Here is a 14,510-nt window from a genome sequence, read left to right on the forward strand (position 1 = left end):
GAGAAACAGATGGACTACAGTCTGTAACTGTAGAACTACAAAGTGCTCCTATATAGTAAGTGGAGCTGATAAAATGGACAATGAGCATAGAAACAAGGAGGTGTTATGCCTGATCGGTGTATATACACACACTACCATATATATATATATATATATATATATATATATATATATATATATATATATATGTCCTCATTTAGGCGTGTATGTGTACACTTCAGGGGGCGGTGCTCGCTCACATCACCACGCGCTCACAGCCACAGCGAGCAAGCAATTAACCTTGATGCACAAACTCGGAGAGAGGGAGATAGAGAGAGAGAGAGCGAGTGCCCGCGTGCAGGTGTACAGGGGGACCCATAGCTCATTTTGGAGGACGAATACGACACGCACGCGCGCCGCTCAACATGGAGTGAGTGAGCGAGCGCTGGGCTGCAGCTTGCTCCGCTGTGGAAGAGTCCGGAGCGCGGTCTGAAGCTGTGAAGGCGTAGTGGTCTCAGTGGTGTCAGTGGGGGGATCTGGAGCTGGAGGCGGGGGGGTTAGAAACGCAGGCATGCAGAAGTGAGGGGAGCTCGCGTGCTGCTGCTGCTTTTGGGCTTCTGTCATTTCTCTCCCCCAATATTCGGCGATGAGGACCGCGCGCTGAAGCCCACGAGCACATCCGTCCACGAGCGCACACGACAGCAGCAGCAGCGGCAGCAGCATCATGACCGTCTCGAAGAAAACCGTCATCACGAGGCTCTTCAAAGTTCGCAAGAGGCGCGAGCTGCTGCTGGCGCAGGCGGGCTGTGTGTGCAGCGTGCTGTGTGTGGCGTGGTGCATGTCAGCCTTGCTGACCGAGGCAGGTGAGTCCGGAGAGAAAGAGAGAGGACAGAAAGAGGGTGCATGCTGGTAGTGGTGGTGGTTGGCTGGTTGCACGGGTTCTGCAGTGCAGCTCTGCATGCATGCACGAGACACCGGTGTTGTAAAAACCCAGCTGTCTCGGCAGTGCAATGCAATGCAATGCAATAGCTCGTGCGTTTCAAGGACACGCACGCACACGGACCGAATGCACGCAACGCGCTCTTGAGATTGGAGCACACGCAGAGCTGTCACGTTTTTAAACCTAACGTGCGTGTATATATATATATATATATATATATATATATATATATATATATATATATATATATATATATGTTTGCTCTGGTTGATTGAATGCCTCTGCACACCTTTGATGGCCTTGACTCTGGAGATATGGGTCAGGGTTTGGTGTGTCCCCCCATTACCCATCCCCTTGCCCACCTCCTTGCCCCCCCCACCTCCGTTTGCGTTAAACCCTTCATGCCCCTGTATGTCTGTCTGTGCATGCCGCAGTGTGCAAAAGGTTTTTATGCACCTATTTGAACATGGCACATGGTGAGAATTGCATCTCTGCAGGAGAGAGATTTCTTGTTTGTTTTTTCCCCCTATGTTTGTTTTTGCCTGTTTGTTTGTTGCTATATACACACGTGTATATTTTAAAGGGTTCATATCATGGAAAACCCTATTTCTCCTCACATTTTCGGAATAAGCCCTTAAAGAAGTATGAGAACATGCTGTGCCGGTTACTCCCCACTCCTTAGAGCTCATAAAGGGAAAATGAGCCTGTTTTGAACTGACTGATTTTGTGATGTCACAACACCTTGATACAACTCCACCTATTCTACAGCACTTTAGCCCCGCCCAAGAGTGTTTTAATGCCAAATTGCTTTTTGCATGAAGCACAACAGAGGGCAGCCAATCACAATAGAGGTCATTTAAATATATCAGTCTTAAAGGCAGAGTAACAAAAACAGCCAGATTAATGCTGAGGGATAAAGAGGGGTTAAGATATTATTTATGACTATAGAATGAAATGCAAGAAAGAATAAAGGCCCTTTAAGATAATGCTGTTCATGTTACATTACCACCAAATGTACGACTGTATTGCTTGTCATTTTGTAATTGCATTGGCTGTGTTGCATGTAAAGCAGCCGAGATGTGCCAATAAAGCCTAGAGAACTGAACTGAACTGAACTGAACTGAGAGATTAGGTTCCGTGACTGGGCCACTGTACCGGCATCACCAGCTCTCTCTTGTGGGCTTCATGCTGTTATTCAGCCATAGCATGACCACACTGAGCAACAGAGCTGCCCGTTTTCTTTCTTTCTGTTATTTAGGACAAAGTATTAGTTGATCAAACCCAGCTTTGGTTGACTAGCATCTGCCTGCAGCAGGACTCACTGCTCAGCATTAGTTCTTTATAGTACAGTGTTTTTCATGTGGGCTGCACGATATGGATGAAATGGCATATTGTGATTATATTGCAATTGGCTTCTACATGCTCCGCACACAGATGTGTTATGTCATAGCAGATGTGGTGTGGTTGGCCAAGCTTTACAGAACGCTGTTCAAACAAATGAAATTAGATTGGAGTTTAGAGTCACAATGTAACACTGAGTTTCTAGTAATGAGGAGTCAGAACTTTCAAATAGTCATTAAAGTTTTAAAAAGGTGTAATTTTTATTTATTTATAATTTTATATACAATATTTCTAATATAATGTATAATAAGATAAGATAATCCTTTGTTACTCCCACAGCACGGAAATTCACAGAGCTACAGCAGCAAATGGATAGCAAGGTTAATTACTTAGCAAGGTTACAGTTTGTTACTTATTGCTGTATAGACAATACATATAAAACTAAAGATAAAAAAATCTGAGATAATAATATAAATGCTATCCTTCAGATAAACTCTGTTCATAAAAATTAACAATATAAACATTGTAAATAAAAAAGCAAAAAAAAAATTACATTGTAAGGATATTATATAATAGTATATATATAATATATAATAGTCATGAATTAACAATATAAACATTATAAATGGGAAAAAATATATAATTTAATATAAATGATCAATATTAATATAATTTATCTTATCTCTAATGTTACAGCACAAGAACTATGGGCCTCAATCAGGGCTGAACAATTATGAAAAATATCTAATTTTGATTTTTCTGATCGTTATTGCGACTGCGATGTAAATTGTGATTGTTTGCTGTAAATTAAAGTTTTCTGTAAATTAAAGTCCTGTTATTTTGGTGAGTAAGACTAGAACATCTAGTTTTTCTGGATTGAGACTTGAACACTGAACATGCCAAACTGCCAGTTAGTTGTTTTGTGATGTCACAGCGTTTAGTTGTTTGGTTGCTTCTGATTGGTCTGACTCATCTGCAGGCAGTTTACAGCTCTGATATTAGGTTAATGTTCCCCAATTAAGACATCATTGCTAATAAAAAATGGCTCTAATTAAATTGCACTCTTTTAAATTGCGATTTGCGATGTAAAAATGATTCATCTTTCAGCCCTAGCCTCATTCACCAATATCATCCTAAGTTTTTTCTTAAATGTGTTCTTGACAAGGGTCTTAAGAAAAAGTCTACGTCAGATTCATGACCTGTTCTTAAACCTCAGAACTGTTCTCATCTTTGTGCTCTGAGTATGTAGATTATGTTCATACCTAAGAACAAATCCAAAATAAGAAAACACTGGTAAATGTCAGAATACTCATGAAAAAAGAGCGTTTTAAGAAGAAATTTCTTCGTAGGAATGGTTAGTAGGCCCTATTAGATGTCTGAACTCTCCACCAGAGGGCAGTGTCGAGCCTGCTATGTTTTGGTTTCTTATCTCTTTGGTAGTGATGCACGACACAACTCTCAGCTCTTGCTGCTGGAATCGATGGAGTCGACTCCTCGTAGGGGACAAGATGAAACGATGTATTGAAAAAATCAATACATCAGTCTTAATGCTTTGAAAATGAACATTATTAACCAGAAAACCAGTTTTAAAGTAAAAGTTTTCATTCTGGAGCACGTGAATGTTATCGTCTGTTTCTGTTTTCACAAGACTTCTTGTCCGAGTTTTCTGTTCCATCTTGAACGATGCGGTGGTTCCACAGGTGCCAGAATGTAACTGTAGCACTATTTAAGGTGGGATGGAATATTTGAATAAGAAGCCAACTTTATTCCCTCCAGTGTTCTGTGAAAATATTGTTTATTTTTTGTTTAATTCCTTGAACCAATTCTAGTTGTGTTTTGCGACCCTAATCATGAAGAAAATGAAACTTGGTGATTAAACAAACTCACGCTATTGAAACTCTTTCCTGAATTACGCACACCTCCATCTAAATGCCCCTTGAACCAAATACGAAGAAATACACAGAATTAAAGAGTCAACTTCAAACATTTCAACCCTCCAAGTCATTGGCCAAGAGTTGACCCCGACTACCAGACATTTTGGAGCCAAAGAATCGACTCTCTTGGAATCAACTCCTTGTCACTACTCTTTAGTCCAAAGAAAGGAGTGTAGAAAGACTACTGCAGCCGTGTAAAGGCCAGACAAGCAAGCTCAGGTTCATTTTACGCTCTACTCCTGTAGATTTAATGGAATAAAATTTTCTGCATCATTTAGTGAATTTACATTGTTTGGTATCAGCTAACTAACTCTTCACAAACTCTCTCTTTTCCAGCTAAAATGAGTGAGGTGACTCAGTTAGTAGTGTTAGCTGTGGAATTAGTTGTGCTCTGCTGTTTCTCATTGGGTGTGATGGGATTTTTGCTAGTGTTCTGTAAAGCTTTTCCAGCCTCGCAACAGTAGCTACAAAAGTGCGCTTTCAAACAGATTTTCTCCATAGTTCAGTTACTAAAAGTTACTAAGGTAACTTTTGTTGGATTACATGAAACATTAAAATACTGCACACAGTGAACATTTTTGGGATTTATCAATATGCTCATTTGCATATTGCAGACTTTTGCAAATAATATATATAAAACTTGAACATGTATTCACCTGTCATGCACATGCAGTCAGTCCAGTGACACGAACTGGGTCTGGAAACATGAAGTGTTTTTTTTTGAATGAGCTGTTGGCTATCTTGTGTAAATTTTACTGTATGTGTGGATGAACATATAGATTTGAGGCAGCACACAGACTGATTGACTTTATCGGTCGATTGTCCTCTGGCTTATTGATTTTTATGTTCAGTTGCAAAATAAAAAGTAAAGTGTCTTCTGAAAACTGTAAGAAAAGGGCAATGTTAGATAATCTTTTATTGTTTGTGACTAAGTCCACTCTTTTTTACTTTTCGATGATCCCTGAGTTTTTCGAGTTGGGCAAATAACAGTAAAAAAGTATTGGTGGCCTTGTTGGTTTTATTGTAAGCTGGTTGTATTTCAGACTAGAGCTGATCAGCACATACTCAGCCAGACTGAGAATCAGGGTTAAAATCAGGATAAAAGTGGTAAAGTTGTGGAGTGTTTAAGTGAGGTCCTTGCGTGACATGCATATCAGTTTGTTTCCTGTGGGTGTGTTTTGGTTGCAGCACTGTAATTTTTTTGAGACTCATCTGCCCCCTACAGGTCACACAGTGGTCTGTGTTTGATTATTTTGCGTGTTAGCTGGACGGACCTTTCCCACCTAATGCCGTTACGGTGTGGAAAGCAGGGAATGGTTACAAATCCAAACCCAGAACTAGGGGTGGGCAACATGACAGTATGTTCTCGTGATAAGTTATCTCACAATATGAAGACTGTCCAATTTGAATGTCCCTCAGCTCTTTTCCGGTTGGGCAGGCTTGACTTGGTTTAAGTTATCTAGCTAAACTGAGAAATCCTGCTTTGTGGAATACCCCCCAGTCATTAACCTGTGTCTTTGAGTCTTTGAGTTCTCTCTAGTAGGGTCATGTGAATTTTTCATACAAATCTAGCAAACAACAGAAGCAACAGTGGAGGAGCTTTACATTCTGATTTACCTTTTACTCTGCATTTGGTTTTATGTAAGAGTTACAGACAGTGATTCTGACTGGCTAGTGTTTTTTATTTTAATGGTGCTCAGCCGACTCTTGTGAACATGTGGCAATTCTGTTATTTTGTCCAAACAATCATTGGTTTGCTCCATTACCAGCTCCACCCATATTTTCTAGGGGTGGGAATCTCTAGGCAGCTTACAATTCGATTATGATTCAGAGGGCTGCGGGGTCGCTGTGTCAGCAAAATATCTTCGAGACGGGACGCTGTATCTCGGCTCTAAAGTGGGCAACATAGCGCGAAAGCCTGAGTACAACTCAGTACAGACGCAAATTCTTGGCAGTAAAAGTTGCGATAGAGTTTGTAATTCGCTTCTGAATTGGGGGGAGGTTTTGACATCGCTTCCTCGATGGTCCTCTGGTTGGCAGCAAGTACAACCGGACGGAAAATGGGTGGAAACATGTAATATGGCTCCTCATGTTTGTCGTGTTTCCAAAATATTTTAGTTTAGTATGACACAACTTGCATATAGTATGGCTCCTGTCCAGGTCCCTTTTCCCCTTCAACTCCATAGAAGCCAAAGTGCTTCCATATGTTAGCCCAGGGGTCGGAAACATACGGCTCTTTTACTGCCCTGAGGCAAAGTGAAAGTTTGAAGATGATCATTTGAAGACGAATGAACTTATTTGCATTTAAAAGCACTGCAATTGGTTTCCTGGTTTCCTAAATCTGCAACGAGAGACTGTCAAACTCTAAAAAGTTGCGTAGATGAAGTCTCTTTCGGATTTTCCACCTTAAATGGTGCTGCATTTACATTCTGGCGCCTCAATTTAAGGTGGAACGGGAAAATTCGAACAAGAAGCAGGAGAATAAGATGCGACTTCAGCAAAATGATTGTTGCCCTTGATGATTGCAAAATGGCCCTTCTTAACATTTGGGTTGTCGACTCCTGACCTGGCTTTTGATGCAGAGGGAGCCGGTTGGATTTTTTGCTCATCCATTTGTGTTTTTGTTATGTGCCGTCACAGACTGTCCAGGCGCTGCACTTCCACACTTCCAAGTTCCGCCTTTTGCATCCCATCAACATTACGTTATCAATTAAAATTTAGAAAATCTTTTTTTGACATTTCTCAATCGATTCAGAATCGTCCACGTCCGCATCGTGATGCATCTAAGAACTGATTTTTCCCCCCAACCCTAATATGTTCCCACTCCCACTTGTCAACCCAGCAAGAAGGGGAGCTAAAGTCAGCACAGGTACTCAGGTACAGTACAGCTGACTTGGCTGTAGATGATGACAAAAGGCATGTAACTGTAACTGTAACCACATCACCTGGTGGGAAAACACCATAGGTGGGTGGATCTTTACCATGTTGTGATGAAAGGCATCAGATTTTCTGGCAAGAGGCAGAAGTCTGGCCTGCAAGACAAATTTAAGCCATTCTCTAAGATAAAAAAGAAAAAAAAGGTTCAAGCCTGTATTAGTTTACATTAGTTTAAAGCATTCGTTTGCATTAGTTTCTTTTCCTTTTTTGCTTTAGCTTAAGGTCAATCCAAAGGTCACAAAACTCTGTTGTCTGTTTATCCTGGTTTAAGCCCAAATTGAAGGCCAAAGTTGTTCGTTTAAGTCTGACTCTAAGCTCAAAAACCATATTTTCTCTTTTAAGTTCAAACCCTGTTTTCATGTTGGTGAAAGTCAGACTGAATTTGGGTTTGATAGTTCGAAGTCTGCTTTTAAGGCCTGTTTCAGGTCTGTTTTCTGTTTAGTGTAAACTCAAAATCCCTGCTTTCTCCTATTTAAAGCCCTAACCTCTTTTTTCTAGATATTACAGGATGTGTCCTGTATACCTGATCTTCGTCCCTAAATTGTCTCTGACCTTCAGTTTCCGACTCCCTGCCTCCCTTGGCTTTTCTGCCCTGTGGCCACCACAGTCGAATGTGTAGAGCCATAAGTGGCCTCCCGTATATCACAGAGGCAGCCACAGCAGGGCTTCTATTAATTACATTAAAAACAACAAGAAGCTTAAAAGATTATGCAGGGGATGATATGGCAGAGAGAGAGAGAGAGAGAGAGAGAGAGAGAGAGAGAGAGAGAGCGAGAGAGAGAGAGAGAGAGAGAGAGAGAGAGAATGGTAAATCTGCTATCTCGCAGGAGGAAGCGGAGGCAAAGCTTTTATTGTCAGTAATGGCCCCCTCTCTTTTGTCTAATGACGGTGGTGACATGATGAAAGACCCTGTTGGTGTGTGAGCAGTGCTGATGGCGCTCTGCCGCTCTCCTGACCGCACCCGTAATGATCCGAGAGAGGATGATCAAAGGCAGGAGAAACCACCATCACTTCTCTCTCTCTCTCAATCAATCCAGTCCTGTCTGGATGGTCTTTTTTGTATCTGGACAAAAGGGAATAACTCTAAATCATCCATGTACCCTCCGTGACTTCCATCTGATTGATGGCTGTGTGAAGGGCACCGCCAGCAAAGAGCTAAATCAAACACAACTGCCGCACAACAGCTGGACGAGTATTTCTGCCTCAGACAGGCGGAGATGGGTCCTGCTATAGGCTTTATGGATTTGTGCACAGCTCTCCAGGCCACTAGGGGGCCCATGTTAGCATCTGACAAAATATCATAACTGCATTTTCAGGTTATGCATAGCCAAACAGAAAACAAACTCTTGTTGTTTGACACTAAACAGCAAAATGAGTGGTGAAATACAGTAGTAGGTGGGTTTATGTGCTAACTATAAACTAGAAATTGCAGAACATAAAACAGGACAGGACAAGGTGTTGCTGCTATTGCAGATTGATTTCCAAAGTTCCAAAATTTCATACTGTAGTTTTTTTTTATTTAGTGAGTAAGTATTCCAAAGTATTCTCCTAAAAATATAAATAGTAACTGTATTCTGAATACTGCCTTTAAAAAATGTAAATTGGACTGAATATAGATGCTTAATTTCTGTATTTTGAGTACACATTCCCAATATTTGTATTCTGTTACATCCCAACCGCGGTGGTCCACCATTGTGGCAGGCTTAGGTGGTTTAGGCTGCTTCAGACTTGTTGAATGAATCTTTCTTTCGCACTTACTTTCCTTGATCTTGGCTGACCTGAAGCCCAAGGTCTCACTAAATATGTTTGGAGAGCTGATTAACATGTGGATCTACACAACTACCAGATTACCAGAAGTTTTACTTTTCATGCTAAAGTGTACTATGTGAAGTAAGTTACACTGTGACTGGGCTAGCCCTGTTAACTAAGCAGTTAACTGTCAGATGATTCAAGTTTATTTACACCGATCAGGCATAACATTATGACCTTACATTATGACCTATATATCCTTGTTTCTATGCTCATTGTCCATTTTATCAGCTCCACTTACTATATAGGAGCACTTTGTAGTTCTACAGTTACAGACTGTAGTCCATCTGTTTCTTCGCATACTTTGTTAGCCCCCTTTTACCCTGTTCTTCAGTGGTCAGGACCCCCATGGACCCTCACAGAGCAGGTACTATTTGGGTAGTGGATCATTCTCAGTAACACTGATGTGGTGGTGTGTTAGTGTGTGTTGTGCTGGTGTAAGTGGATCAGACACAGCAGTGCTGCTGGAGTTTTTAAACACTGTGTCCACTCACTGTCCACTCTATTAGACACTCCTACCTTGTCAGTCCACAGACGATAGCTCATCTGCTGTTGCACAGTTTGTGTTGGTCATCCTCTAGGCCTTCATCAGTGGTCACAAGACGCTGCCCACAGGACACTGTTGGCTGGACATTTTTGGTTGGTGGACTATTCTCAGTCCAGCAGTGACACTGAGGTGTTTAAACACTTTAGCAGCACTGCTGTGTCTGATCTACTCAGACCAGCACAACACACACTAACACACCACCACCACATCAGAGTTAATGCAGTGCTGAGAATAATCCACCACCCAAATAGTACCTGCTCTATGGGGGTCCATGGGGGTCCTGACTACTGAACAGGGTAAAAGGGGGCTAACAAAGTATGCAGAGAAACAGATGGACTACAGTCTGTAACTGTAGAACTACAAAGTGCTCCTATATAGTAAGTGGAGCTGATAAAATGGACAGTGAGCGTAGAAACAAGAAGGTGGTTATAATGTTATGCCTGATCGGTGTATCTGTCCTTGAAAGACTTTAGATTGACTGCCTCTTCTACATAAATTTTGTGGGTGATTAAAATTGTGCAGTACAGTAACAGTCTCATTAGTTTGCTAACTAGCCAGACAAACAGCATTTGCTAAAAGTCTACCTGCCAGTGGACCAGACCAAAACTGAGCGAAATGCGCCATTAACTGAGTTAAATCAAAGAGTGTATGAATCCTCTCTGGTTAAATATGCTAGTGGATGAAACAAAAGACATTTGTAAACTGTATATGGGCTTAGAGTGATTTGAAAATCTTAAAAGAACAGACATGTCATCACCCTTTACATTTGTTTCAATTTTAAGCATGACAAGCCTGAAAAAACTGGAATAAAACATCTCTTTAGGCTGTCACACTGTACGTAAGTATTAAGAATGAAGCCTGCCAATATGGCGGAACGATACCATAATGCAGTGCAATGTGACATACATTACAAAGCTTATAAAAAGGACTTGTCCTTAAATAACTTGTGACACGACTCTTCAGTGTTTGGGAAAAAATTATAAGAGAATAAGACTCTAAATATTTGAAAAATACATTTCTATACTTACACGTATTCTTTATCAAAGCTTTCAGTTACTAAAACTTCAGCTGAATTAGCTGTTATGCTAGCTAGCTAGCACATATGCTATACAGACCATTCAACCATTTCAAGTTGTTCAGTGTCTTTGCTTTAAATGCAGGTTTCACTGCATGTAGTGCTTCAGTTTTGTCTTTCAGACTCATGTTTTTTTTCTACAATGAAAGGTTCAATATTTGAAACTGTGTTGAAGCTGACAGGTTTTTAGTTGTGTTTACTTTTGTACAGTGCAGTCCCTGTTGAAAAAAATAACAGACAGACAGAGAAAAATTCTGTGCTGGTCTAAACTGGTTTATGCTGGTCTAGTGCTGATTTGGTGCTGGTTTAGCTGGTGACCCAGCATGGTCATACTGATTGACCAGCATGCTGACATCCAAAACACAACATAAACTGAATTTGCTGGTGACTAGCCATGCTGGTCTATGCTGCTTTTTCTAGCAGGGGTGTGTGGAGCTAAAAGTCTCACTACTAAAGACTCGAGTCTCGACTCTGACTCTCACCACAGAGACTCAAGAGTGGACTTGGACTTGGATGAAGCAGCTTGTCGCTGTTGTCAGAAGAAAACCTTGTATCTCCAAAATGATAACTTTAAAGGAGAAGGAAAAAACCTACTTTACTTTTAATGTAAGTCAATGGAACCAGACTTTTCTTTCCCAGTAATTTTGGGTCATTTCTTTTGGTCCATTCTTCGTGAAATTTACATACAATGTAAAGAGCAACAGGCATTTTCAAAATATCTCAAAAACTGAAAAACGACAAAAATGGAGATACGAGGTTTTCTTCCGACAGCAGTGTTAGCTAACCAGCTAACATTACTGTGAGGGTGAGCAGTACCGTTAGCAGCAGCTCATGGGCTTGTTTTTTTTTTCATTATGTGAAATATATTATAATATATTGGTTTATTGTATTAATGTATTTCAAACACTGTGTGAAGTAGAAAAAAATGTTCATTTTCTTATCATAATGTATTTTGTAAATACTTTTTAGATGTATTTATTCTCTGTATGGGGATCTAGCAGCCTGAAATCACAGTGTATAGCAGCTATACTGACCAGAAAAGTTAGCCAGGTAGGGAACCTAAAACTTGGTATCTCTGGCTAGGCCATAAGTGGAGTTCGGGCTTTATAGAGAGAAAAAATGTTTATTACTATTTTTTATGCACTCAATGCAGACACTGACAGCAAACACTGAGACTAACATTACATTTAAAACATTTCACATTGCACTTTTGCTTTATATAATGTAACAAATTACTGCCATTATTCCAAATATAATACTGTAGTCCATGTTTATACATAATAGTGTGTTATACAGTATCAGAAACCACATATGCAAGTCTGTTAGAGATACTGAACAGCTCCACACAGTTTGAGGCAGCTGTGTGATGATTTAGACATGCAGTTAGCACCATGAAAATTGGTGGAGTATGAGCATTACTTGCCATTACTTGTTAGCTACATCAGCACACTTGTTAGCTGCAACCCAGCTTGGGAGTGTTCTCTTGCTCTTGCTAAGGTGATGAGGGAGGGGAAGGGCATCAGGAAGTGAAGGTTATGACACACAAAATAGCACTGAGTGATTGATGGGCGTCTGCAGAGCAGCCGTTCGTTGTACCTGTCATCGTTTAATTGCCCCATTAAGGCTGATCCATATTCCGTGCCTGTGTCTGAGGGTGTTGAGGCTGCTGGATTGAGACTGCAAACGTCACATTGGTCATTAGCACATACGGTTCACAAGAACACAGGCCATATCGTTGGCCTCCGGGGCATATCGGAAGTATTCCAGTCAGCATAATTCTCATTTTCACTGCTCCTTGTCCGTCTTGATTACACTGATAATATGGATGAATTGTTTGATTTTCGTTTGCCATTCACTAATAAATTCAAATAGCGATGAAATTTTAGTAGCACATAGTGAGTTTATTTGAATTATTTGGAGATGGTGATGAGATACAGCTGAACACAGATAACAACACAGCAACCACAGGAACTTTTTATGTAGTGTGCTGACCAGTTAGGTTGTGGAAAAATGGACGAGAGGGAGATAATTCTGTTGGTTAAAAAATGTACGTTTTTAAAAACATTTTAGGCCTCTTTAGGGGACAGAACTAACCTAGAACTGCTACCAGGGGGGGAAGCATCAAATTGTGAATATTTCAACACTGCTGTCCATATTTTTGAACGCTCTTCAGCTCCTGGCTTTCTAACAGTTCTTCATGTACAGTCATATTGTCAGTGAATGTGAACCTCTTTACTTAGCCAGTGAGCATTTTCTCATGAAAGCTCCATTTACCCCCCATATATTTAAGAATCGCTCATGGACGCCCTCTAGCATTTTGACAGTGTGTGATTGTTTTGATAGGCATCTGAAGTCATGGTGTCATTGCCCATTTAAGGAACTCTTGCGTCTGTCATTTTTCTCTATGGGGGAAAATGAAAGACGTCCTTGAAAATTGCAGCTTTAGGCTTCTACAGGGGGCAGAACTAACCTATAACTGCTGCCAGGGACATAGCACCAAATTTTGGGCCCCGGGTGCAGTAGTGTGACCAGCGCCCCCCCCACTCACAAGAAAACAAAGGAAAGGGGAAAAACATAGTTCATTTATTTATTATGCTGTATTTCTTTTATGAAGTTGGATGATATGCATTTAAGGGTTAAACCGCTGATGGTCAGTAAGGTAAATTTGCTTTGAATCATGAATCTTCCAGCAGTTCAGTAAGAGTCAGAATAAAGTTTATTTCCTGTTCAAGAGTAATCTTAGGGATATTTGTAGGAAAGGAAGGAAAGAAGGAAAACATTTACTGTCGATTTTGCTGAAACTGCTCAGTAAATGGTTTCTAGGATGTTGGAAAACATATTAGCTGACCTGCCTACTTTAGTGTCTCATGTATTCAGTGGCATCAGAAGAAAGTCACATTCCCAGTCCTGTTGGACAATAAAGTTGTATTCCAGTACATTAACATCAGTTTTTCTTACTGGGCCTTTAAAACGAATACAGTCATGCACAAAAGTTTGAAAACTACTAGTAAAAAAAAGGAAACATGCAAATAAGTTAACACATCTGCTACAAGAAAACTAAATGTAAATATATCATTTTTCTGCTAATTGTAGTGCCCAATTCAGCTTATTTGTTGAGATAAACAAATTGAAAAAAAAATAAAGGTATGGTAATTATGCATTATAATATGTGGAAGTGTTTTCTCTGTAGAGAATTTTCACTTAGAAAAACAACAAAAACATACTTTGACCATTTGCATATGTAAATGAGCTCTGTTCTGATTGGCTGACCTGTAGTGCACCTCGTTAAAAAAATCATGCATTCACGCATATGTGTTCATGGTTGTTTTCCCTGTTTTTCCAGGTCATGGCATGATCGTGGATGGAGGATCACAGAATCATGAACACTGGGGGAGGAGACTGATGGCCTCCAGAGCGGACAATGACACAGAGGAGAAAAACTGCACTGAGCCCGGTAGGAGAGGGGAGGTCTTTACTATGTCATGCTAAAATTTCTCAAAATTACAGTCTAGATGACTTGTCATGGAGAATTTGTAGTGAGGAGATCTGCCACTCAGTAGTGTTTTCCGAATTGGTCAGACTCTAGAGGGCGCTCCTGAGAGAAGGTCCAAAAAAAATGGGTTCCTGTGGAGCTTTTGTGCAAAACTGTAGTGTGAATGGTTCATCATTTTTATACAGACACATGGACTTGTTTTCTCAACACAGAACAGCATAAATATTTCAACGCTGCTGTAAGTGTTTTTGAACCCTCTTCAGCTCCAGGCTTTCTAACAGCACCTCATGTACATTCATGATGTCAGTGAATGTGAACCTCTTTACTCAGCCAGTGAGCATTTCCTCATGAAAGCCTATAAATGTATTTAACGGTCATTTATATTTTTAGCCATTTAGCTCTATTCACCTCCACTGCGTTCACAAATCGCTCATGGGTGCCCTCTGGCATTTTGA

General features: G+C 40.5%; 1 protein-coding gene across 2 annotated transcripts in view; it reads left to right on the plus strand.

The window, feature by feature from the left end:
* The first annotated feature begins 317 nt into the window (after window positions 1-317).
* The window catches only part of slc24a4b (solute carrier family 24 member 4b), an 83,098-nt gene continuing 68,905 nt past the window's right edge, over window positions 318-14,510 (plus strand). For both annotated transcript variants that reach the window (XM_036582195.1, XM_036582194.1), the window contains exons 1-2: window positions 318-842; window positions 13,906-14,016. In XM_036582195.1, the coding sequence (XP_036438088.1) occupies window positions 704-842; window positions 13,906-14,016 (250 nt within the window). In that variant the 5' untranslated portion in view covers window positions 318-703. The remainder of the gene's footprint in view (window positions 843-13,905; window positions 14,017-14,510) is intronic.

The sequence above is a fragment of the Colossoma macropomum genome, unplaced genomic scaffold (assembly GCF_904425465.1).
Source record: "Colossoma macropomum unplaced genomic scaffold, Colossoma_macropomum, whole genome shotgun sequence".
Lineage (NCBI taxonomy): Eukaryota > Metazoa > Chordata > Actinopteri > Characiformes > Serrasalmidae > Colossoma > Colossoma macropomum.